This window comes from Littorina saxatilis, linkage group LG12, assembly GCF_037325665.1.
Source record: "Littorina saxatilis isolate snail1 linkage group LG12, US_GU_Lsax_2.0, whole genome shotgun sequence".
NCBI lineage: Eukaryota > Metazoa > Mollusca > Gastropoda > Littorinimorpha > Littorinidae > Littorina > Littorina saxatilis.
Window position 1 is genome coordinate 26,863,552 of NC_090256.1, and position 26,986 is coordinate 26,890,537.

Genomic DNA, 26,986 nt, shown 5'->3' on the forward strand with positions numbered 1-26,986 from the left:
AGGAAACGCTACCGTTGCTGAGCTTTGGTTCAGTTTTGTGTGTTGCATGTAGTTGACTTATTTTTACTTTGTGGGAAAGTACCGATATTATATTTTGTAAACACAATATTTATGCTTGGACGAGAATGCAGGTGAACTTTCTAGTCCTGTCAAAACAAGTTGTTTACCATGCTGATTTAGTGTGAGTTCGTGGCGTTCGTTCGGATTAAGTGCGTCGGCGCTTTTTGATGTACGTCATAAGAGAATGTCGCTAGTTTAGTCCATGCACGGCTCGTATAATGTAGTTGTATCGTGTTCGGTCTGGAATATTCTCGAGATTGAGTATTTACTATATATGCCAGCGCGATTTGAATGTTAAAAAAAGCTTCTATTTGAGTTCTGCTACGTTGTGCAGTTGTATGTATTGAATGCTGAATAAATCCTCGAACTCAATTTGACGAGTTGTTTTCTGTTGCTGCGAAGACGGGCGACGTAGAATAAAAGAACACAACTATACGACGTTTGAGAACTTGTGGCAATCTCAAGTGTCGTGTAACACCCGGAAGTTTTTTGCGTTTTAACAGCTTTTTATCAACTACAGCGAGGTTTACCATGCGCGTTATCCCGACCGGAAGCGCATTTCTGATCCGAATTTTTAGGCGTACAAAGTACCGAGCGCCCGCGAAGGTTACATACGGCGTATGAATACTTCTGTCATTACAAACTGCGATGACTCTTGCGGGCAGCGTAGATACGGAACGCAGTACGCTTGAACGCTGATTGAACTGAAGGCACAGAGCGCCCGCGAATGTTACATATGGCGTATGAATACTTCGGTCATTACAAACTGCGATGACTTTTGCGGGCAGCGTAGATACGGACCGCAGTACGCTTGAACGCTGATAGAACTGAAAGCGGGTTGTATCGAAGAATAACAACAACAAACCTCGCCCGCTTGGAAAGAAAACCAAACACTGAGATTGAGATATGCGCCTCCGGGAATATTACGGAGGGAACTTCCTTTACTCTCAGAGAAAGGCAAGTAATTCTCTCTCCTATGTTTCTGGGAAACGATGTTTTCTGCGGTTGGCAGATTATGGTTTTGGTATTTTTATCAGATGATCATGGTGGACTCACAGAGACCACGTGGTGGTACTTCTTCAAATTGGATAAAGAATACTTTCCTTGCCAACTTAACTTGATTAACTTGTAAACTTGTATGCGTGCATACATACACATTATCTGTATATAAATATATATTAAAAAAAAAAAAATTTTTTTTTTTTTTTTTTAAATTGACAAGGAAGAATTAAAGTGTATGCAAACACAGATGGGACATCTTTATTGGGATATAATCCTTTTTTCTTGGCAAAGGGTATCAAAGAAGTCAGTTGATGTTACAAATTCCATTTTCATGGAGTGTTTAAATCAGCTATCTGAGTGGTAAAAGATTTAACTTATGGATAAACTCAAGTGTTTACACTTTGAGATTTACACTCAGCTAAAATCTGTTGATACCACAGTGCCAGGAGACAGCTCTTCAAATTCAATTAGAACAGGCACACATATATACTTATGTTCTGTTCCAGTGCACAATTGATGTACATTACACTTGAATGACATGTTATGAATAATATACAGTTGAAACCATGCCTTAGGGGCATGAATAAACTTGGTTGTTAACACATGAGTATTACACTCAGCTGAGTTTTCACAACATGCAAGATCGAGCAAGGCTCTGAATAATACTCACAGGGGAGCTTCCTATAATGTTGTCATGCCTCTACTTATTCCTGGTTCGTAGGCAAAACCTAAGCCTTTGACCTTTAACAAGGCCACATCTCTACTGTTGTCACCTAATCCTACGACTAGGTTCTCAGAAGTAGACAACAGGACCTAACAATAAGAGGCCGCCCTTAAATAACACTGGCTCTAGTCAGGTTTATACAAGGGATACAATGTTTATCATTTCATATTATGGAAAATATAACATATTTGCTAAACGGATGTTGTTACAACACACAATTAACTATGCCTCCTAGACAGAGCGGCTACTCTCATGAGAAAGGTACTGGATAAACTCTTGGCACATCCATGCCGTTATCAGTACGAGGGGGAATTAAGTCATATTGACATGTATTTATATATACGTAGACATTACCAAACAGACAATGTCGGGCGCTCTGGGGGAATACCTCCAGTAAGCACAGGAAGAGACAGGCTTCCTTTTCGCCCTGATAACTCCCAGGATCGTTGCGACAGCTTATGACAGACCCTCCAGCTGTCAGGCAAGACGTCCACTGGGCGTAACATGAGTAGAATCTCCCTGAGGTAGCTACAGCCTCGTCTGCAACCTCTCCCTTGAGGTGACCCCGAAACACGGCTGTTGACAGGACTGGGCCCCTCCCACCACTATCTTTGCCAGGGTTCCCCATCATGATGGTGGCTTCATGCATTTTGACTACCAGTATTCAGTGCTGCAAACTGCCTGTAGCGATGCTTCAGCACCGGAAGGACAGCTCCCGCCCCCCTTTGCCTGTCTACCACCTCCTGACGGACTGAGGAAGACCTAATGTTTAACGCTCTTGGAACTAGACCAACACTTCACGCCTGACCATATTCAGCAGTGCCCGGCTACACAGAAGTCTGGGAGTGTGAGGAGAATGCCTAGAGCCTCCTAGTTATCTTCATCACCTGGAATGGAGAGCTAATGGTTAGAGGCTACAACCTTCACACCGGGGAGCCGCCCTACCAGTAACAAGATGGCACCTGCAATCTGCATACAGATCACCAGTCAAACAGCGGTGGACAACTGAACAGGGTATAGTAGTCACATCAGTTTCCATGCATACTGCAAGCTCTTGAGGTCTCTAGATGTCTCCTTCGGATACACAGCTACAAGACAGACACTGCGTACCAAGATAAGAGGAATCAAAGTGTCTCAAGACATTTGCCTGAGGAAACGACTCTGAAGATCACTCACACTTGGAGTGGAGCTTGTTCAACAGGGTAACAGGCCCAAGAATCTTGCCATACAAGCGTCGGGCAACACGGGTGAGCATGTTCAGGCTACATCACAAGGCGGGGAGCTGTTGGAGATAACGCAGAGACGGGGGAAGAAGTGCTCTGAGATCGTCAAGTACAGAATGCTTTCATGACCTGTGGACGGACTCAGCGTAACAACTTGTAAGAGTTGCCCCTTCTTCCTGAATGTCATCTGACACCCGCATCAGCCAGGGGATGATGATAGAAATGTCAGATTGTACAGTCGACACTCAACAGAGGATGTCCGACACCTGTAACAGGTCACATCTCGACTGATAATGGTAACAACTCTGGCAGAAGCATCAACAGGAGAGACGACAGTAGACGTCCTAGAGAAGGGATGGGCCGTTTAAGATCACTGGGCAGGTGCCCCTGAGATGATCAGCAGCTTTTGGAAGACAACCTACCCCAGGGTCAGGCAGTCCTTAGGCTACAAAACCTCATGGTTATCATCCTTGGACCAAGTCAAGAACCGCCCTGATATGGCGCTTCGTGGTCGGCTGGGCGTTAAGCAAACAAACAAACCAAGTCAAGGCAAAACCCTTCAACAGGGACAGCACTCAACCTACGTCATGCTTCAGAGACGGACAGACTTGACTAAAGAGGGAATGTCTCCCGAGGTGACTCCGCCCGTTTTTCCATGGACTTTCCAGGAAGGACACTGAGAGATAGTCTGAGGTCTGGCCAGCCATCCGCACTATGAGATCCATGGGCCAGATTTCATAGATCAAGGAGGACCTCTCAGCCCATGCGGATTGATTAGTGCTGCCAGACATCTTGGACTGGGTAAACCATACGTCCCTCCATCATTGAGTCAAATTTTCCTGGAACAAGAAGAGCTTCCTCTACCTTTAGGGGTATTGGGTACGGCCACAGACACACTTGGATTTGGGAAGGCTCAGCCACCCCTTCCAACCGAACCTTGAATTGGACAAGCTTCGTTTGCCTCTTACAACTGGCGCTCTAAGATCCCTGGACCACAGAGATAAGACCTAGAGGTATTCCTCCCCCGAAAGGCATAATGAGTGCGGCAATACCTTTGACAGTGGGTGAATGTGTCCATCCCATCCATATGTAGACTCTCAGATGCCTGGACTCAAAAGCTAAAGGAGCTGGAGGAAAGAGACACAGTGAGATCCTAGCAGGAGCTAGGAATACCACACAAGGCTATCTCCCTCGCTCCCAGTCTACGGTGACACAAGGTTATTGGGTGAGTATAAGTTGTGTCACTCTAAGAGCTTGAGGTAGAGACACAGTGAGATCCTAGCTGGAGCCAGGAATACCACACCAGCCTTTTCTCCCTCGCTCGAAGAGCCTGAGGTAGAGACACAGTGAGATCCTAGCTGGAGCCAGGAATACCACACCAGCCTATCTCACTCACTCCCAGTCTACGGCTACGCGTCGTTTTTGGGCGAGAAACGTGGCAACTCGGGTGCTGACTAAGACCTTTGTCAAGTCAGAACTATGCATCAGACCAAGAGAGTACACCTCCTGCCTCAGGCAGGGGCCTGAAAACAACTCTGCATAGTCACCCTAGAGCTCAGCTCCACAAACAGCTGAAGTGCCCCAGAGCTCACAAAGCTATGCTGGTCAGACAATGCAACACTTGCCGCCCGCAGCCACGCCTACTGATAATCCAGATATGGACTTGGGTGATCTAGGCAGAAGTACTACTGAGATCACAACATAAGACATCTTTGTGAGTTCAACTACCAGGGGGCAGAACTTTGCATCAGCCCAAGATAGTGCACCTTCGGCCATAGGCCGGAGAACATCACTGCATAGTCATCTAAGAACTTGTGAGCTCTACAGAAATCTGGAGTGTCCCAGAACCCACAAAACCTATGCTGGGCAGACAACCCAGCAGATGCCACCTACAACCATGTTTACAGAAAACCTAGATCAAGGACCTGGCTGATCAAGCCAGTAAACGGTCCTGCTGAAATCACAAATGTGACCTCTCAGTGAGTTGCATGCCAGGCATGGCACCCTCTTGAGTAAGACAAGAGCGGTCATTCAGCCAATAAGGGCTCAGAGATGCCCATGGTCACTGGGGACCCCCTCACGCTATAAGTGTGGAATTTCAAAGTAAGAAGCAGGTTTTCCCCTTGGGTAAAGGCAATACAGCTGGCTGTCTTTCACTGGCTATTCTAGGACAAATGGTACCTATAACCATTAAGGGTAGGCTTATAGCCCCCACATGCGTTGAGACAGGCACAGGAAAGGTGCAGACAGTGACCGTACTGCTGAGCGCACTTGCGCTTACTTCCTGTCACGCAGGAGGAACAGCTAAGTCAGCCTGAATTTACACTGGTATCTGTGCCTACCATCCTCATTAGAGAGGTAAATTCAGAGAGGATATATATATTCATTCATGCGACTGGCACAATTGTTTGCCATGGAAAGTGGTGCCTCAGACCAGAATTCTACAGGATCTCTGGAAACTCTGTCAATCTCCCTTAAATGGAGGATCAGTCGCAGAGACGCACCTTGGTGATAAGTTCAAGGTATTAGAGGAATTGTTATCTCTGACCATTCCTCATCTTTTAGGTCGTTCACCTGATCCGCCTGCAGAACTTTACGTTGCTGGGGAGTTGGGTCGCTCAAGGCGCATAATGGCAAGTCATAACCATAACCCAACATTGATAAAGACAAGTGATCAGAGGAATAGTAACGACCATCGAGTAGAAACCAGCTCTACATTGACAGGAGGGACTTTCTTTCGATTGTCCCTTTCTGGAGCAAGTTGACACAGTGGCAACAATGCAACTTGCCACTCGCCCGACTCAGGATTTCTTGCTTCTCAGTCCGATGATCTATCCTTTTCTTCCCCCGATTTTACAGGGGGGATTCCGGACAAATGGGCTGAGTCGGGTGAGGTGACACTAGATTACCGATCGAAAGTCAACCCTCCAGCCTGTTATCTATTCTCCTATTAGTTAAATTGAGGTGATGTATTCGAAAGAAATATGTATTTTTTACAAGTAAAATGACTTTCTAAGAATACTCACCTCAATTTAACCAGAGACCCTCCCACCAACCCCGCTATTGACTTAATAGCTTCGAATTGAAACTGGGGATTATGGGCATTGGCACATGCGCAGAGAGGTACTACCGACAAAGGGAGACTACTCCCCTAAATGGTATACCGACGGAAATCTAGAGTTAGCGACCTTGTTTACAGTCTAGTACTGGTAACATAGGACGCTTCTCAGTCTAGCACTCGTAAGGTAACTCCTATTAGTTAAATTGAGGTGAGTATTCTTAGAAATAGTCATTTTACTTGTAAAAAATACATTTTTTACCCCGCCATTAAGACAGCCATACGCCGTTTTCGGAGGAAGATGGTCTCCTCACTCTGGTGTATTTCTCTTGTGCACACTGTATTTCTCATTGTCCCTCTATCTTCTCTTCTGTGTGTCCCTCCTTCTTCCATGTAGTCTCTCTTTTATATCCTTGCACGATTTTGGAATAAAATTGTCCTCCCCGCTAGGTTAATCAAGAAGAACCAGATTTTTAACTCTCAGTCCATTCTACAGACACAGCGTGAGATCAACCAAGCTCCTCAGGTGAAGGACAAGGCCTTGCTGCTGACCAAACTGATGATCAACGTTGAGCGCAGGTTTCCTGATGATGCTGAATTGACCGCTCAGTTTCTGGACCTTGTCAACTACATATACAGGTGTGTGTGTGTGTGTGTGTGTGTGTGTGTGTGAGTGTGTGTGTGTGTGTGTGTGTGTTTCTTTCTTTCTTTCTTTCTTTCTTTCTGCCTTTCTGTCTTTCATTGTTTCTTTTGTTTTACTTTCTGTCTTCCTTTCTTTTTTTCATTCTTTCTGTATTTTCTGCCTTTCCATCTGTCTTTCTTTCATTGTTTATGTGTGTGAGTGTGCGTTCTTGTCTGTGTGTTTGTGATCTATGTCCATGTGTCTTTTTGCATCGTATATGACAACCAAACCATGCGTTACAGGGATGAGAGCCTAAAAGGAAGTGAACTGACCTCAAAACTGGAGCAGGCTTTCCTGGCCGGTCTGCGCTGTGCCCAGCCCTCCATCAGACAGAAGTTTGTGGATGTAAGTTGACTTTTTCACTTGCCATCCGTCTGTGTTAATCATTCAGATTTCATGCTATGCTATGCTAATTTGCTATTTCTGTCCCCAGTACAAGAGACTATTTGGGACATGAAGTGGTAATACGCTATTACAGATTTCATCTTGTTGCTTCTAGTCATGTAACAAGTGTGAGGAAGATGCATTTAACTGATAATAACCCCTTCACTGCTACTTTAAAATGTTTGCCCAGTGGTAAAGAATTTTTTTGCTTTGGTCTCCTCCAGTTGTTAGTTATCTGGTGATATTGCTGGGATTTTCATTTGATTTTCATTACTTTATTGTCCCATCGCTTGGAAATTCGGGTCGCTTCCTCCCAGTGGAAAGCTAGCAGCAACGGAGTCACGCTACCCAGGTGTCTGCGTGTTTAGGTGTATTCAGCCACCTGCACTTATGGCAGAATGACCAAGGTCTTTTACGTGCCATTGTGGTGACACGGGGGTGGGACATGGCTTCCGTCTCTGGGTCTGCACATAAAGTTGACCCGTGTCCGGCCCGGCCTGAATTCGAACCAGCGACCTTCCGATCACAAGTCCAGTGCTCTACCAACTGAGCTACCGGGAAGAAAGCACTGTTGTGAGAATGCACTATGGACGTCCACAGACTCGGCAATCAAGAGTTAACCTTGAAGACTAAGCATGAGGAAAGGTGATAACTGACTTGTTCCGGCATCTGTGTAGCACGCTCATGATTGTGAGTCACAGAACATGACCATGAAGACACTCCCGTTGAGCTAAATGCCTATTGTCTTTTTCAGGTGTTTCACAAGAGCATGCTTCCTCGTGTGTTTGACCGTCTGCTGTACATCTGTTGCTCTCAGAACTGGGAGAACATGAACCAGCACTACTGGATCAAACAGTGCATTGAGGTATTAATGTGCTCGTGTCTGTCTGTCTGTCCATTTGCATGCCTTTGTATGTCTCTGTGTCTGTGTTTGTGTATCGTATCTCTCTTTCTGTCTGTGGGTGTGTCTGATTGTCTGTGACAATAAGCTAGTTTAATTTTTTCCTATTTTTAAAGGCATATGTACGCGCTCCCGTGTTTACAAAGTGTAGTTTGCCCATAATCGATGTCAAACGCACCATAAGACCATGTAATGACGATATGTCGCCATGCGCGGACCATATACATGCATTACAGCTTGTTTTAGAGTCTCAAAAACTTTGGATGTAAACAAAGACGCGGAGTTATTTCCCTTGCGTCAACGCTACCTCTGTTGGCAAATCTATAAATAGGACGATCCAGATCAAAATGAAAATTAACATATCTCAACATTGAAGGGGTCCTAGACCACAATATTTTGCAGGGAACTTAATTTAGCATGTCTCCAGCTGTTGGTAAAGCAATTAGCGTGTATAGTCATCGAGTACATATGGCTTTAATCCAGGCATGTTGACATTATACTGGTTGGTATAGGTTTACCCTTGCCCAAGTATGAGGAATATGTACAAAATCTTTATAAAATTGTTTCTTCGCATAAGCTGAAGCAGCTAAGTGTGTTTAACATTTCCCATTAATACACAGTTGTGTTTTGAACTTAAAAGACTCCCCGAAAAACAGAGTATGGGTGCCTAAATTGTCATACATGTGTGGAGAAAAGCGACTACAGGAATATTTGTCTTTTCTCCATGTGCAATTTTCTTCTTAAAGTTCATAGAGTGAAGAAGAAGAGAAGGCGTAGAAAGCAGAATATATTATCTAAGTTAGTATTGAAACGGTGTGGAATTAAGATTCACACTCTAAAATCATATTTGTTCTTTCCCTTAGTAAATGGTTTGGAAATAGGTATGATCCAGTCCTTTCTCATTGTTCTCTCGGGCGGTAGAATTTAATTGGCTCTGACACGATGGCGCCGAACTGACTGGATTCAAGTCATGGAGGTCGGAGGGGCCAGTCGGTGAACCTTTTTCCCCCTCTCCCAATGTAACCTTTCTGTATTGACTTTTTAACCCCTAGGTCACTTCTCCTGTCACTAACCCCCTACGCCTTTGTGCGGGAGGGCAGTCAGCGAGGGCATTGTTTTTCTACATCCACCTCTCCCTCCTCCCCAACCTCCTTTTCCTGTTTGACCTGATTCTTTACTTCTATGTTGCTGTGCTTTTGTTAATAATACTTGTTACACACAGACGAACACACACACAGACACATACACACATACACACACACACATACACATACATTCTCGCTCTCTCTCTCTCTCTCTCTCTCTCTCTCTCTCTCTCTCTCTCTCTCTCTCTCTCTCTCTCTCTCTCTCTCTCTCTCTCTCTCTCTCTTCTGTAGCTTTTCTATCAATCTTTCTTTTATCCATGTATTCGATATAAATATGTATTCTGTATTCATTTGTTTAGTAGAATGTAGATTTTATGTTTATCATCTACATATGAGAAGCCTGTTGAATATACACTGTGTTTGATTGTGGTTAACTTGTAACTGCAAACGGTTTTTGGTGTGACATGACTATTTTGCGAGGTAATAGTCAGAGGTTGTGCACTTTGTTCGCAGTGTTGATCACCTATGAGTGTTTGGTATCAAATGAGGCGTCGTAGAATTTCCATTTTATTGAGGTATTTCTTTATAAGGTTTTTGATGTAGTTTTCTCAGAGCAGAAGTTTTTGTGTATTTTTAAGGGATTTTTACTGTAGCTTCTATGGAGGCTGACAGCAGCCTTGAAACTCTCCCCCCTCCCTCCCCATTTTGTTCTGTGGTCCCAGAGCGACGTTTTCATTGGTTCCTTAGCAGTGACATCAGGGACAGTCATGGAAGGTATATAAGCTGTTAGTTTTTGAGGTTCGGCGGGAGTCTGAGCAACCAACCTGACTTTGTGTCTAAGTAAAAGGTATACCGGACTTCCCACTTAGAGTTACAGCATTGCTTCTTTGGGAATGGTTGTGGGAGGGTCCCAACCTCAGTACCGAACGGTTGTGGGAGGGTCCCAACCTAGTATTGAAGTATTTGTTGTCATCTCTTAAGTTGTCCTCCGGGGTCTGAGCAACCAACCTGACTTTGTGTCTAAAGGGTATACCGGACTCCGCCCTGTGGACTGAACTAACAGGGTTAAAAACAAACGTTCCGCAGTCCCAGGTTACCACACGGCGAGTAAAGTGGCGTCGCTTTACTCTTTTACTTTATTTTTACTCAGGCCCCGAACCCCTGCCCAAATTTTCAGCCATTTTAGGACATAGGATATTTTTTTCCCAGTAGTGTATTTTTGCTAAGGGTACCTACGGGTCATTTCCAAATTTTCAGCCATTTTAGGACTTAGAATTGTTTTTAAGTAGTAGGAGAATTACAGGAATGGAGTGAACCAATGTACAGATATACTTTCTGAAAAGAACCTACGCCTTGTATTGAGTTGTTTTCATGATTTGTTTTGATTCAATACAATTTTGAACTTCACCTGCCTCTTCTTGAGCTTATATTCTGTGTGTCTGTTTGTCCTGTCGTGTGATTGCCATCCTGACAAATGACCTTCAAGCACGTATAACATCTAAGACACAGACAGAGTTAATCTGAAGCTCGTCTCACTTTCGGCTTTACAAATTGGTGTCAGAAATGTGAAGCTAAGACCGCTCGGCTTTACACATGTACATGTAAAAACCTGCTCGTCCAACGATGAATGTACTTGGGAGTTACAACCGTTTAATGCAGAAGACCATTATCTTAACACACAATTTTGAACTTTCAAGACCATTATCTCAACACCCAAAGTTAATTATTCCCTTGACAAAAAACACACACTTCTCCCATGAAATAAGATCCATTGTTTCATTGAGAACTTTTTTCGCAGCTGCTACTGCAAGTGGCGGTGAGCGGCACGCCCATTCAGAGTTCGTCTCCCATGAACCTGCTGCCCTCGGCATCGTCGGTGATCAACATGGCGGACAGCCAGGAGCGAGCGACCTTCGCCAACATCGTGCACATCAAGGAGGAGAGCATGGACGTGGAGCTGGTCGACCCGCCCGCTGAGGTAAAAGAGGTGAGTCCCCCTCTCTCTTGTCTGGCTTTCGGCCCTTGTGTTGTAGCCATAATTGGGTTATCTTTACTTGTAATATTTTAATTTTATTTGATAACTCTGTTTTTGTTATGATATTGTTGAGCTGAATTTTTTAGCTACTTTCAATTGATCTATTGAAGTGTTTGTGTACCCTCACACAGATGTGCAGAATAAAAGACACAAGCATATATATACATACACACACATGCACGCATGCACACATGAATGTGTGCGCTCACACACACACACACACATACACGTGTACACACACACACACACACACACACACACGCACAGTTACCTGCCACTTAACTCTTTTTGCTACACATCTCCACAGCTTTTCCATCCTAATATTTTGTTCTATTTGTCAGGAGGAGATAGAGAAGCTGGAGAAGAAGATGGAGGAGACGGAGTCAGCCCCCAAGCAGAGCCTGCACTCACTGCTGCAGAGACAGAACAAGTTCCTCGACACCTGCAAAGAAACCAAGGTCTGACACACCTCTTATTTCATGTTTAACCCACCCACCCTAATTTCGGAATAAGTGCTAAACTTTAGTCCATTACCTCGACAGGCTTTTCTCGTGCAATTTCAACGTTTGTTTCTGTGTGACGAGGGGGCAAAATCTGGTACAAAATCTGCTTCGAACATGTGTTATGGAAGATAAGTTCCCTTGCATTCAAAGGTGATGTCCTACCTGACAATTGGACGACAAAACCAAAGTTCAACTTTTTGTCTTGACAGTCAGACTACAAAAGAAAAATCAACCAGTCATTAGGTTTCTCTTATGTCCATAGATACCTATCTGATACCTACAGCCCTTACAGTTATAAGACTTGGTTTAGTCCTCTATCTTGAAAGATTTGTCTCCTTCACTTTGCTTGCATCAGAGTACACCCACAAAAGGAAAAATAATCAAACTGAAAAAAATGCAAGTTGCGCCGCTATTTGAAGGTCTGTACATTGTGTCCCCAGACGATACACTACCTGATGTCACTGATCCAGCTGTGCCACGTCAACACGGACCTGGCCCACAGCTGCTGGCTGGACATGTTTCCCCGCGTGTGGAAGATCTTGTCAGAGAAGAACCAGCAGAACCTGGCCATGAACCTGGGGCCCTTCTTCTGCAGCGGCAGCCACGTGTGTCAGAAGGACTGCCAGCCTAGCGCCATCCACACCTTCCTGGAGGCTGCCTCCCAGTGTGTGCCGCCTATACCTATCAAGCACACTACGTTGAAGGTTGGTTTTGGACCCTGGAGTTATTTCTTTAGGCATGTGTTGTGCATGCACTACACACAAGAACACATGTGCACAGTCACACTCGTACAGGCACACACACTGACACACACATATAAGCCCACAAATGTGCTCACAAACACACAAGCGCACAAATGTGTGAGCATACGCACACACACACACACACACACACACACACACACACACACACACACACACACACACACTCACACACACACTCACACACACCAACTAGCAGCACTCACTTTGCTGACATTGGCATAGAGGAGGCTGCTTTTCAGTACATAGCACACATCCCCATTAAACACGTAGCCATGCACCTGGTTTCATGAGAATTTGGAAGGTGGTTGCAGAGATGTTATTTTTCTTGACACCCTTTCCTGGCACAAAAACAGTTCGTGTTACAGACAATAAAAAGAGAGGTTTTGAATATGATCCTTCGCTTTTTACAGTACTTTGGCCGTTCACACAACCTGTGGCACCGAGCGTGTCTGCTGATGGAACAGATGATATATGAGAACAACCCTGTGCCCGCCATTCGCACTGCTCCTGGGAGCGAGTACGAGTTTGAGCCTCAGACTGGTAACACACAACAGGTAAAAACCACTCAGCTGGCTGTCTGTGTTTACTTCTACTTTGCTATGGTTAAGCCTTGACTTATAAGAGTTTGATTCTGTGACTGATTCTGTGGTTGGGCTCTTATTTGCAGGTCATTTTGACCACCTTTTTTGTCCTTGTAAGTCAGTCAGGAAAAGGTTAAAGGCACAGTGCAGCTCACAGCCTTCGTTTTGCGTTTTTGTTGCAGCTGAGTGCATTTACAGTTCAAAAATCCTCCTATGGTAGTAAAACAAACCCAAAACTACCCAACGACGACATCTGTGAAGCTCGACAGTTTCTTGTTCACGCGAGTGCATAAATTAACCTAGTTATTACGTGGTGTTTGGTCGGAGTTCGATTCAACTGAGTGATTCCGGCCTCCATTTTGTTTTACACAAACTCATGATGACGTGTGACATAGTTTGCTAGTGACTGTCTTTTTGTGCATGATGTGGTGATCTACCTGATCTAAATTTAGATCCAAAAATAGGTCAAGACCAGCCGGGTCCGAGTACGAAATTAATTCGTAAAAAAATTGCAGTTCTTGACTCTTTGGGTGCAAGTCAATGAAACTTGGTAGTTCTTCTAACGGATAGCTGCCTGAGGTATGACTAAAAGCCCCAGGGGCTCCGTGCACCTGGATTTGACAAGTTCAGTACCTTTAAGCCAGTAGATATAAGGGATTTCGTTGTTGTTTTTATTGGTTATCCCTGCAGCTGTTTGTCTGTGTGGGCCCTTCATCTAAACCAAACAACATTCTGATACCAGAGTGGACAGCAGTACATGAGTGGGGTTCTTAAGTGGATTCTTATCTGGTTCTAAAACAAAATTTCTGAAAATTTGAAGGAACGTTTATGAATATGATGAAGCATTTCTTGTTTTGATTTTGAAACGGTGAAAAGAATTCCTGCTTGGAGTATATTATTTTGCAGTGAAACTTGTCTTTTGTTACCTTTTTTGACTGTTTGATAACATTCTGTACTGTGCCCTGCAGGATGTGATGGACACGCTGTGTGACCTGTACTGGCACCTGAGGGAGGAAGACATGTGGGCAGGACTCTTCACCAAGAGGACTCGCTTCACTGAAACTAACATCGCCATCGCCTATGAACAGCACGGCTTCTTTGAGCAGGCTCAGAACCAGTATGAACTGGTAAGTTCTTGTCTGTTAACAGGTCTCTAGATGCTAAGCATTTTTTCCTGCATTCGAGCTCATTACATAATCAAATCAGTACACATCTGGAATAACAGTTTTCACATAGATGTCTGCTGTTTGAAAATTGGTTTGATTTTTTTCATAACTTAACTTTTGTAATTTATTTTTACTCTGACCTATTGTTCTCAATTTGCTTTTTATTCATCTGATCACGCATGATTATCAGTATATGATGTGTTTCAGGCAATGGCCAAGGCAAGGCAGGACCACAACACATCCCCTGCTGCCCCCAATGTCATCCCTGAGTACCGTGTCTGGGAGGAACATTGGATCAGGTGAGAACACACATGGAATGTTAGCTGTAAATATGGCTCAGAGGTGCATGTGTCATATCTGTGAGTCTCTCTGTCTCTATCTGTGTCAGAGCATCTGTGTGTGTGTGAGTCTGAGTGTAAGTCTGTATGTTATTTTCCCTCTGTAGTGGCAAGGAAAACATATTGAATAAAGCCTTCTGAACATAGGCTTTACGTTTGCTCTGACAGTCGAACCTGCCCATGGCGACCACGTCCGGATAACGACCACCTGTCCATTACAACTGTTTCCAAAGGACCCCCAACGTGTTAACCTTTGGTTTGCTTTTACAGTCAAACCTGCTCTGATGACCACCTTTCCATAGCGACCACCTGTCTATGACAACCACTTTTGATCTGTCCCTTGGGTGGATGTTATGGACAAGTTTGACTGTATTTTAAAGATGAATTGTTTAGACAATGTTTTCTCCAAAACGTAACCTTTGATGCTTACAGGTGTTCCAAGGAGCTGAACCAGTGGGACATACTGCTGGAGTTTGCCAACAACAAGGGTTACTCCAACGCTTACCTGGTACTAGAGTCCGCCTGGAGAGTTCCTAACTGGGCCCTGATGAAAGACGCTCTAGCACAGGTAAGTTGGGAAGAGGCTTGTGTGATACTGTTTAAAGTTTTTAGTCCGGGAACACAGGAGAAGAAGACAAAGTTTTAAGTTCAGACTGACTTTTTTCTCAGTCTGACAGTACTGCTGGCGGAAACGTCTGTGGGTGAAGAGAATCTTGTTGTTGGTGAAAAGGATGACACTGAATGCTAAATTATTTGCAGAAGTGCCAGCAATACAATTCAGTACAATACAATATTATTGAGTAAAATACGGTACATTACACTACAATACATTACATTACAATAAAATACAATGCAACTTTATTGTCTGAGTATTGGTAGAATATACATGTGTTTCAGTTATGAGTGTGAAAAGTGTTATTACGTATGCCATTCAAGCAGAGTGTATAAAATGCAAAAAGTTAATGCAGCCCTATTTTTTTGTACCAGGTGGAAATAAGCTGCCCGAAGGAGCTTGCCTGGAAGGTACACCTGTACCGTGGATACATCGCCATCTGTCACCCTGATGATCCACATCTCAACATGGTCAGTGCAACATACTGTATCTGTCAACAAACATTGTGTGTCATGTTTGCTTGTCAATGTAGACGTTCACCAAAACTAAATTGCTCTCTGTGTGATAGTTTACACCTCAGCCCCACTTGGTCATTTAGTCTTGCGTGATCATTCAGTGAGGTTTATATTTTGTACCATTCTGTATTGCAACTAGTAGGCGTGGTTTGTTAAAAAAATTAAGATCCACCTTATTGAATTTGTCTTTTCCTGTCGATAAGCAAGACCAACACTCACCAAGAATCAAAACAATTTACGGAACATTTGGTAAATGCAGACCTGAGAACCCATACGATTTCGCCGTATTCTGTACGCATGATTGTCGAGAATACAATCGGTACGGTCAGTGGGAAAAAAATACGACGAGAAAAATTTCTAGACTACTTTTATTCACAAGCCCATCTTGAAGCCGATCCAGTATTTTGACACATGATTACAGTTTTTGTCAGTAAAAATAGAAAAAAGGATTTGTTTTAAATGTACATGTATAGGTAAACTTAATTAACGATGTGGCGGACGCGTGTGAAGCATGTTTGAATCATGGATGTTCAAATGCTGTGGGGAGTACGCTCATTGTTCTGAAAATACACCAAGTTTGTTTGAGAATACTCTAAGTGCAAAACAGGGGTTCCCAGGTCTGTAAATGATAATACAAAACATTCACAGATATTCAAAGTGCTGTAATTGTTTTGTATTGTCATTCATTAAACAACCCCGTAAATTTAGCCATCTTGTTTGTTGATAATTGATTGTTGATCATTAACAGTTAATCTGTTTTTTTAATCAAGAAGTTAAGTATTTGGAAGTTTTATTGTTGACAGAACAAGGCATTAAATTAAACAAACATCAAAGATTAAAGGTTCTAAATCTCCCCCGAAATCGGCGTATGCTGCCTAAATGGCGGGGTAAAAACGGTCATACACGTAAAAATCCACTCGTGCTAAAAACATGAGTGAACGTGGGAGTCTAAGCCCATGAACGAAGAAAGGAAGAAAGAAAGGAAAGGTTCTAAATACTTGCCTTTCTTGGTTTTTGAGTCACTTGAGAAAAAGTGACTCTATGTAATCGGTCAGTGTTAGTCTGTCCGGCCGGCCGTCCGGCCGGCCGTCCGTAGACACCACCTTAACGTTGGACTTTTCTCGGAAACTATCAAAGCGATCGGGCTCATATTTTGTTTAGTCGTGACCTCCAATGACCTCTACACTTTAACGATGGTTTCGTTGACCTTTGACCTTTTTCAAGGTCACAGGTCAGCGTCAAAGGAAAAATTAGACATTTTATATCTTTGACAAACTTTTCTCGGAAACTATCAAAGCGATCGGGCTCATATTTTGTTTAGTCGTGACCTCCAATGACCTCTACACTTTAACGATGGTTTCGTTGACCTTTGACCTTTTTCAAGGTCACAGGTCAGCGTCAAAGGAAAAATTAGACATTTTATATCTTTGACAAAGTTCATCGGATGTGATTGAAACTTTGTAGGATTATTCTTTACATCAAAGTATTTACATCTGTAGCCTTTTACGAACGTTATCAGAAAAACAAGGGAGATAACTAGCCTTTTCTGTTCGGCAACACACAACTTAACGTTGGGCTTTTCTCGGAAACTATAAAAGTGACCGGGCTCAAATTTTATGTGAACGTGACTCATTGTGTTGTGAATAGCAATTTCTTCCTGTCCATCTGATGCCTCATATAATATTCAGAACTGCGAAAGTGACTCGATCGAGCGTTTGCTCTTCTTGTTATTCTGGATTTTGAAACACTAACAGTCTATCTGTTTTTGGATATGAACGTTAACAATTTTGTTTAAATACAGTGGAACCCCCCTTTTAAGACCCCCTCAATTTAACACTCCCTCCTCTTTGACATCTTCTTTTCTCAGACTTTCTGTTCATAACATCTGTAAAATTACCCCCATTTTAAAACTCCCTCCTCTTTAAGACCCGATTTTCTCAGATTTTTGGAGGTCTTAAAGTTCCACTGTACAAGATATTAAGCTAACACTGAAATAAACTGTTGTGTATAACGTACAGATTGAGCGGCTGGTGGAGCTGAGCAGTTCCCTGGCCATCAAGGAGTGGCGACGTCTGCCCAACATCGTGTCTCACATCCACGTCCCTCTCCTGCAGGTACTGTGCTTGTTCTCGGCCTCCCCCCAAAAAGGAGTGTGGCTGCCTAAATAGTGGGGTGAAAATGGTCGTACAGGTAAAAACAAGCTTGTGCAAAAACACGAGTGTACATGGGAGTTGCAGCCCATGAAGAAGAAGAGGTTCTGGGCTTTGTAAATTGCTTTTCACTTCACCACCACATTCTCCTTCTTTGTAAATTGAATTACCATGAACCCTGTTGTGGAAATTGCATGGAAGTAGTGTTGGCAATGGTAACCCATGTTACTCATTTTGACTAAGAATTGTGTTTTGATCACTGTCTGTAAGTGTAAAGCGATCGAGTTATAAAGAGTCTAAGAAACGTATTCACTGATTGTCTTATGGTGGGTTGATTGATAAAGTTTGTGCTCGTATCCTTCCCAAACATTGTCCAGGGAGGGGACTGCTTTTAGGCTTTTTTGTTGTTGGATTTTTGATTGTATGATCTCATGAATGATTTGTGAGTCTTTCAAGCTAACGGAGGCTTTTTGTGTGCCGTGTATGCAGGCGGCCCAGCAGATCATGGAGCTACAGGAGGCTATGCAGATCAGTCAGGGCCTGCAGCCCGGCAACATCACACGCAGCTCCAGTGTACACGACATGAAGGCCATCGTCAAGACATGGAAGTCAGTACTCATCCAACTTATGTGTTAAGAAAATTTTCCATTTTTAGGTAACATTTTAATGGACAATAAAGTGTTGTTATTGTTATTGTTATTCTCAGATTCTTGGTCTTAAAAGGGAGGGAGTCCTAAAATGGGGGTCAAATTACAGAGGTTATGAACAGAAAACAAGGCCTTGAAAGGGAGGGAGTCTTAGATTGGGGGGTCTTAAAAGGGGGGTTCCACTGTACTTTATTTAGCAGCTCTCTCTTCAACCTTTTTAAGTCCTTCAAAAAGTAGTATGACTTGGACTTTTGTATTCAGTGTGTGCTGTTCTTGTTCTTGTGCAATTGAGGGCTTTCCAACATTGTTAATGTTTAGTTTTGTTTAGTTTTTTATGTCGTTGGATACATTCATTTATTTTTTAAACTATGATAAGTTAGGAACAAACTGTGTGCATGGGCCGTTCTTCCCTGTTGACAGTGGAAACCTCTTCACATAATTTACTGTAGTATGTTTTAAACATGGTTGGTATTTTTGGCTATAGGAATCGTCTGCCGATGATCTCGGATGATCTGTCTCATTGGAGCGACATCTTCACGTGGCGCCAGCACCACTACCAGTTCATCGTCAACCACTACGACTCGCAGGCACCACAAGACCAGGTCAGTGTCATTCTGTTTCTTTGTTTCTTGCTAGACATTGTATGAATTTTACGCTCACATCGCACAACTCTGCCTTGACTTCCTTCCCCAGTTCCCCTTAAAAATATATAACCTACCCATAAAAACAATGGAACTTTGTCTCCTTGCTGCCAGGGCTGATGTGCACGAACAGAAAGTGGGTGCCACCCAAACGGAAGAGAGCAAACCGCGGAGTCTGATTCGTTAAAATCACAACAAATCTCAATTTCAACCCATCCAACAGGGGCTCACATCTATGAGAGGTGGCATAGGACAAATGTCCTGGACAATGCAAAAGTGATAGGACATAAAACAATAGGACATTTTTTTTTTGCAACAAAACGTAAATTAAAACGCTTAAAAACGCGAATGGGGGCAACTGTCAACCGGCTTGGAGCATTCAGAGTTGCGACCCTTGGAAGCTCTTCTCTATAATAAGCACATAAAGTCTCCCCAAGTTTCGTCTGCTTGGAGAGACACATCGCTTCGCAAAACATCGATAAAATAGCAAATCAAACTACTGTAAATTAGAAAGTACTGACAATGTCCGGATCAAATGACAATGACCACTTTGTGACAAAAACGATAGGACATATATGTCCTCTTGCATGAAAAATGTATAGGACATTTGAAAAAAATATCCGTGTATGTCCGATGTCCGACGTGGATGTGAGCCCCTCATACAACACCGCAGCTGGCTTGTGCACCTCAGTCCAGGTCCAAAGCTGGGACCAGAGAGGAGGGCTGAAGTGCACGAGAAAGTTACCAACCGGCTGGGAGCCAGCTGCGGCATCGAATTGGTTGGAACCTCAAACAAACCTAAGTTTCAGCCAATCCGACCCCGCAACTGGCTCCCACTTGGAGGGTAATGTTTTTGTAAACATCAACCTTGATTAAATTACATATCTTAACCCGACTCACATTTAGCATTAACTTCAGATTAATAGCTTGGACACTGAACTACGCTTCACCCCTAAGGGGGAAGAAACCCCTTAAAAAAGAACGGCCTTGACTCAACCCAAGTTAACCAGAGTCAAGGTCATACCGCTCTCGCGACCTATCACGCGAGACCCAACCGCCGCCATGTTAGAAACGTCACTCCTACTTCAGCCTCCGATCAGCTCGGACGTGTTTTCACAGCTACGCTACAGGCTTTCAGCCTACTACTGTTTTTCAAGCAGTATTTTCACCCCGTTCTACAGGTCCCTGCCTAAGCAAGATTGGGTGAGCTCTTTCTAATTTGTTCGGCTCCTGTTCGTTTGTGTCTTTCTCCGTCTTGCAGTCTGTTTCGTGTTTACGTTTCTTAGACTGTTTGTTTTCGTCAGCTATGGCTGACAAAGAGAGAAAGAAGCCTCAGACTAGGCAAATGGCTGCTGAGTGTTCGCCTAGTAAGGACGCACTTAAAGAGACAGGCAAAGTTACTACCGTCTCAGTTCATGACCCAGTTTCTCAAACTACCATGTCCGTTAATATTTCGGACCCCGATAGCCCAGTCATGCCCGTACTGAAAGAAGCTAAAAGTAAGGCTCCTTCAGCCAAGAAGAGACGTAGTGGTAAAGACAAGACTAAAGACGATTTTTCCTCCCTTTTTGAGAAGTTTTCTGTCAATATGAATAACATGTTTGCACAACAACAGCAGTTTGCAGCCGATTTGCATGCTACTCGTAAAGAGTTACACTCGCTCCCAGCGGGGGTGGGCGGAGTGGCTTCGCTGGCTTACGCTAAGGCTCCGCCGTCATGCACTATCACGTCGGCCGACGTGCACGCAGAGCAGGGTGATTGCTTCATTCAAGGGGCGGTTTCACGCTCTTCAGGTTTGTCAAGTTCACCGGTAGCCAGGTTCTCTGGTGAAAGTGTTCAAGTTGGGCCGGAACTAGTAGCCCCCCCGCCGCGGCTGGGGGGTGAAAGTTTGACTTTCCCGGAGGCTATCGCTCTTTATAAGAGGCGGAACTCATGGGGGGTCAACACCGGACAACAAGTTGGGCCGGAACTAGTAGCTCCCCCGCCGAGGCTGGGGAGTGAAAGTTCGACTCTCCCGGAGGCTATCGCTCTTAGTAAGCGGAACTCACGGGGGGTCGACACCGGACAACGAGACAGTTGTACTCACAGGCAGACTGGTATGTCTCCGGTGAATGTATACAAGTCTCAACTTCCTCCCTCTGGGCAGGAAGCTGCTTTCGGGCAGGCTTTGCACGGTCCGTCCGTTTTGCAATCAGCCTCGCCTGTGGTGGATCGTTTTAGTGACGCAGCTAGTCACAGTGACTTTCACGGTACAGCCACAGCAGATTCGGAGGTCGACGATTCTCACTCACTTTCTGAGGAGGAAGTTGATGTCAAGTTGTCACTCAGACTTAAACCAGCTATGGTTACTGCAGCTCAGGTGTCTGCTAAGTACTTCGCTGAAGGGGTGACAGCTATGACAAGCTCTGCGGCACCACCACCCTCAGCGGTCGGTGATTTCCGCCCTGCCTTAACGGAAGTTCAGGGATATCGTTTTAGCGAGTCTCCTTCTGTTGCCTACGAACTTTCCAAGGTGCTGGCTAGAACTTCGGGTTCTGAGAATAGCTTGCCTGTGGATACTGTGCCTTTACTGGCGGCACACGGTCAGGCGCCTGATTCTGCTCAGCCATGGCTTGCCTCAGGCCAGTTACGGATGGCGAGCACTTCTTTTCATGCACGCAAGTTTGCTCTCTCCCGTCGCCACCACAGCCTTATCGAGACTTACGCTTTGCCGAGTGCACCGCTTCCGGTCACTCCGGAGTTGGCTAATCTCAGAGAGGATGTCTATCGTTTTGACAAAACTTGTGCTTACTCTGAAGGCGCTTTGATTGGTTTGGAAGAGACGGGAAGATACTCGTTGGAACTTGCTTCTCTTTCAGAGACACTTCTCAGATCTCTTTCTCGGTCGATCGCGGTGTCGTTGGATCCTTTCGAATTTCGAAACGACGCTAGCGTGAAAGACGTGCCCATACTCCTGGCATCTTTGGCGAAGGTTTCAGCCGAACAAATGACAGTCGCGGCACGGTTGTACGCTCATGCGGTTTACACACGCAGGGACGCTTTCTTGTCTGGCTCCAGAATTCAAGATAAGTCTACTTTGGACTTGCTCAAGGTCTCCCCTTTCACAGAGGGTTCTTTGCTTGGTCAACCTTCACTTGACGCGCTTGACAAACAAACACAAAACGCTAAGGACTTAGCGATCGCAAAGCTTGCCCAACACGGTTTCGCTAAGCCTCAGGCCAAACAACAGGGTCCTCCTAAAGCTTCTTTCACTTCTGCTAATCGAGGACGCGGCTCTCAGCATTCACAGTCCTCTTTTAGGGGTAGAGGCAGGGGCGCGCCTTACCCCAAGAAGAAGCCGTCTTTCGGCAATGCTAGGGGGTCGGGTCGAAAACCTAACCCCCAATGACGAGGCCCCGAGCTACTCATCCCCGCAGCCCCCACCCTTTTGGTGGCGGGCGGCCCCTCCCGGGCCCTTCCCTACTGGTTACAGCATGTAAACAGTCAGTGGATCGTGGGGATAGTACGTTCGGGGTTCAGGCTGCTCTGGAAAGAGGAGAAAGCGCCTCTAACCAGAACACCTCCTGCGTTCAAATTTCCGACAAAACCAGAGGCAAAGGCCACAATTCAGTTGGAAATCGCTGCTCTTCTTCAAAAGGAAGCAGTGGAAGTTGTTTCAGACCACAACTCCCCGGGTTTTTACGGGAGGATATTTGTAGTCCCAAAGAGCTCGGGAGGGTGGCGTCCAGTCTTAGACCTGTCCCCATTGAACAAATTCCTCCGGGAGATTCGGTTTACCATGGAGACTCCCTTTTCTGTTCGGGAGGCACTCAGACCGGGGGATTGGGCAACATCAATAGATCTGACGGATGCGTATTTTCATATACTCATGCATCCGTCAGATCGAAAGTGGCTCAGATTTCGGTGGGCAACAGACATTTATCAGTTCAGGGCTCTCCCCTTCGGCTTGTCTCTGGCCCCTTGGGTCTTCACAATGGTGACACGACAACTTTGTTCTCTGGTCAGACAAAAAGGCATTCGTCTGCGTGCATATTTAGACGATTGGCTCGTACTAAATCAGAACCAGCAGTCTTGCAGTCTTCACACGCAGGCAGTGTTGGATCAGGCAAACGATCTAGGTTTTCAGATCAACCAGAGCAAATCAGAGCTGATACCGTCACAAAACTTCACGTATCTAGGGATGACCTTCGATACGGTGGCATGGTCAGTTCGTCCCTCACTGAGAAGAGTCAACAAGCTTCAAGACCTACTCAGGTCTCTCAGGTCTCAGAAACAGGCCAAGGTCAGGGTCTTGGCGTCCGCCTTAGGACAGATGGAATCTATGGCCACTCTCATTCCGCTGGGGAGAGTATGCAAGAGGCCGTTTCAGGCTGCACTCAACTCAGAGTGGAATCCGGCTTACCAGGGCTGGGATGTCTCTGTTCAGATACACAGCTGGATTCGACACACCACAAATCAGTGGTTACAGGCAGGCTTGTTTCTGGGAGTTCCGATTGTGCTTCCTCCTCCGGAGGTCGACATGTTCACAGATGCGTCTCGGGTGGGCTGGGGTGCTCATCTTGCACAGCTCACGGCCTCGGGGACTTGGCCAGAGAGTCAAGCCCGGTCTCACATCAATGTGTTGGAGTTGGAGGCAGTCTTTTTGGGGCTTCGGAGCTTCTTCCCTGCCGTTGTCGGAAAGCATGTTCGGCTACATACCGACAACACCACGGTAGCGGCCTATGTGAACAAGCAGGGCGGTTCACGGTCGCAAACACTCTCAGTCAGAACTTGTCAGATCCTGCGGTGGTGTGCTCAACATCAGATCACTCTGTCGGCGAAGTTCCTACCGGGTCGGCTCAATGTTTTAGCCGATGCTCTCAGCCGTTCGTCCAGTGTGTTGCACACGGAGTGGACGATCACCCACCATGCACTTCAGAGACTGTGGGTTCAGGTCGAAAAACCTGTAGTCGATCTGTTCGCTACGAGGTTTTCCCGGAGACTGCCAGTATTTGTCTCCCCGTTTCCCGATCCGGAAGCTTGGAAGACAAACGCTCTGGAGATCAACTGGTCGGATCTCACGGCGTACGCCTTCCCTCCGTTTCAACTGCTGGGCAGGGTACTCAGAAAGGTCGAGATGGAACGCCCGTCCCTCATTCTGGTGGCTCCAATGTGGACAAGCCAACATTGGTTTCCGGACCTGCTTCGTCTCACAGTAGGTCCTCCCATTCCGCTAAACCTAGAGAAGGGAGATCTGCTACAACCACGCACGGGCGTTCTTCACGAGAATCCGCAGGCTCTGCGCCTTCACGCGTGGAGACTTTGAGAAAATCTTTGCGTCGCTCAGGTGCTTCTGAAGGGACTTTGGATCTGGTTCAAAAGGCTCACAGGCAGTCTACTAGCTCGGTTTACACCTCACACTGGTCTGCATGGGTAGCATGGTGCGCAGATAATGGGGTCGAAGCTACATCTCCTCGGTCAATGCAGGTAGCAAATCATTTGTCTTGGTTGGCCTCCCAAGGCAAGTCCCCATCATCTCTTAAGGTCAGGAGATCAGCGATTTCGTCCACCTTAAAGCAATTAGGTCGCACTATTTCCCTGGGTGGTGTTATTGCAAGCGTGTTAAGGGGCGCTGCATTGGATTTTGTTAAGACAAAGACTCCAGTCCCAGCCTGGGATCTGTTTCTAGTTTTGAACTTCTTGAGATCTTCGGATTTTGAACCTTTACATTTGGCAAGTCTCCATAATCTTACGCGTAAAGCTCTTCTGCTCACTTTACTGGCTACAGCTAGACGGAGCAGCGAAGTACACGCGCTCTCAGGCCTTCCAAAAGACATCTCTGTTGAGAGTGACGGCTCTATCTCCCTTCGTTTTAGACCTGATTTCTTAGCAAAAAATCAAAAGCCTCACCATCCTGCTCCCGTTATCAGGATTCCGTCTTTGTCCACTATACTAGCACCAGGCGACCCTGACATGACAAATTGTCCAGTGCGAACACTTAGCAGCTATTTGTCTAGGACTGCTCCGTTAAGAGCTAAAGAACAGAGACTTCTGTTTATCTCACTCAATACTGCTCGGAACAGAGACCTGTCACGGGTGACTTTGGCTAGGTGGATCGCCACACTCATAAAACAAGCATATGAATGGTGGCAGAAAGGAAAAGGGGGGGGGCAGTCCGTTCTCCCCATGTCGTCTGCACGTACTCATGAGGCGAGAGCCTGGGCCTCGTCTTTGGCCGTACTACAGTCAGGAAGGCTTTCTGAAGTACTTGACGCTGCGTATTGGGCGTCTGAAGACGTCTTCATAAATTTTTACTTGCGTGACATTGCAAGTAAGCGGCAAGATGGGACCAACTCCTTACCGGCTGTGGTAGCCGCAGGACAGGTTCTTCCAAGATCATAGAGTAAGTACCCGCCACCTACATTAGCAATCTGCTAAATGTGAGTCGGGTTAAGATATGTAATTTAATCGAAAATTTTATAAGTAAATTTTGATTTGATTAATATACTTACCCGACTCACATCGTTAATACCCTCCCGCCTACCCCGCTTAGGGTTTCCATAAAAAAGAACAGATCATTTCAGTAGGAGTGACGTTTCTAACATGGCGGCGGTTGGGTCTCGCGTGATAGGTCGCGAGAGCGGTATGACCTTGACTCTGGTTAACTTGGGTTGAGTCAAGGCCGTTCTTTTTTAAGGGGTTTCTTCCCCCTTAGGGGTGAAGCGTAGTTCAGTGTCCAAGCTATTAATCTGAAGTTAATGCTAAATGTGAGTCGGGTAAGTATATTAATCAAATCAAAATTTACTTATAAAATTTTCGAGTACAGTTCACTTACCCATTGACCCCTGTGGCTGTTTAATACATTTTCTATGACCTTACTATTTCTCATTGTGCAGTTTTGAGCTCAGTTGTCGCCAGGTGTTTCTCATATTTATGTACGCTTCACAGTGTATTATTTTGTGTCCTGTTGTTGTCCTTCAGACAAACCACTCCATGCTTGGTGTACATGCCTCAGCTCAAGCCATCATCCACTTCGGCAAGATCGCTCGCAAACACAACCTGACGGGTGTTTCCTTGGACACGCTCAGCAGGTAAGCCATATGCCAGGAGATTGGTTCTGCGTAACTCTCACTTACTCTTGTTGCACATTTCCTGTGCATTTAGAGCGCTTACTTCCCTTTGTATCTGGGATATTGGACAGACTGACCATATTTGTGCAAAAGTATTTGCAAGGTATAGGAAGAATTCTTAGGAACAGTTATACTTTATTTCAAGTTGCATCACATTTCATACCATGAAAGTTTATCAGGATCATACTTGGGAGCATTTTATGATCAGAACCTATCCCAGGTATCACCTCTTTGAAAGTTTGGTGTTTATGATGTCTGATTTACTACATGTATCAGTTTAACCCTACACAAATGATCTCAGAGAGATTAATATTTTGAGTGCACTTTTCTTTCATGAATGGTATGGAAAGTACTCAATGTGAAATTTAAATAAAGACAAGAAAGGAAGGCATGAGAAATAAAATATTAGGAAAGGTGCAACGATTTGACAGTGCTTTTAAAGACAGCCGTTTTTCAGGATCCACACCATCCCCAGTGTCCCCATCGTGGATTGTTACCAGAAGATTCGCCAGCAGGTCAAGTGCTACCTGCAGATGTCCACTGTGTCTGGCAAGAACGAGCTCAACGAGGTCAGTTAAGTCTTGCATTGGGAGAGAGGGATTTAGTTTATTCATTATTTTAACATCTTGCTTGCCTGAAGATGTGTTGAACCTGTCTTACTGTCAGACAAATTCCTAGAGAAGAATGGGCGATAAAATATTCTGTATCCTGCCCTGAAGTCTTCTTGTGTGTGTGCGTGTGCATGTGCTCGCTCGCGGTTACATGTGTGCTTGCGCACAAGTGAGATGGGTGTATATTTGGAATA

General features: G+C 45.0%; 1 protein-coding gene across 5 annotated transcripts in view; it reads left to right on the forward strand.

Annotated features, from left to right (window-relative positions):
- LOC138981634 (transformation/transcription domain-associated protein-like) overlaps window positions 1-26,986 on the forward strand; it is a 158,528-nt gene that overhangs the window by 98,444 nt on the left and 33,098 nt on the right. For 4 of the 5 annotated variants that reach the window (XM_070354624.1, XM_070354625.1, XM_070354626.1 and 1 more), the window contains exons 57-72: window positions 6,564-6,706; window positions 6,992-7,094; window positions 7,888-7,998; window positions 10,918-11,106; window positions 11,496-11,612; window positions 12,098-12,361; window positions 12,832-12,975; window positions 13,971-14,129; window positions 14,376-14,467; window positions 14,939-15,074; window positions 15,494-15,589; window positions 17,653-17,748; window positions 18,274-18,392; window positions 18,916-19,033; window positions 26,033-26,142; window positions 26,639-26,750. In XM_070354624.1, coding sequence (XP_070210725.1) covers window positions 6,564-6,706; window positions 6,992-7,094; window positions 7,888-7,998; window positions 10,918-11,106; window positions 11,496-11,612; window positions 12,098-12,361; window positions 12,832-12,975; window positions 13,971-14,129; window positions 14,376-14,467; window positions 14,939-15,074; window positions 15,494-15,589; window positions 17,653-17,748; window positions 18,274-18,392; window positions 18,916-19,033; window positions 26,033-26,142; window positions 26,639-26,750 — 2,109 coding nt within the window. The remainder of the gene's footprint in view (window positions 1-6,563; window positions 6,707-6,991; window positions 7,095-7,887; window positions 7,999-10,917; window positions 11,107-11,495; window positions 11,613-12,097; window positions 12,362-12,831; window positions 12,976-13,970; window positions 14,130-14,375; window positions 14,468-14,938; window positions 15,075-15,493; window positions 15,590-17,652; window positions 17,749-18,273; window positions 18,393-18,915; window positions 19,034-26,032; window positions 26,143-26,638; window positions 26,751-26,986) is intronic. The other variant, XM_070354628.1, reaches the window with a different exon arrangement.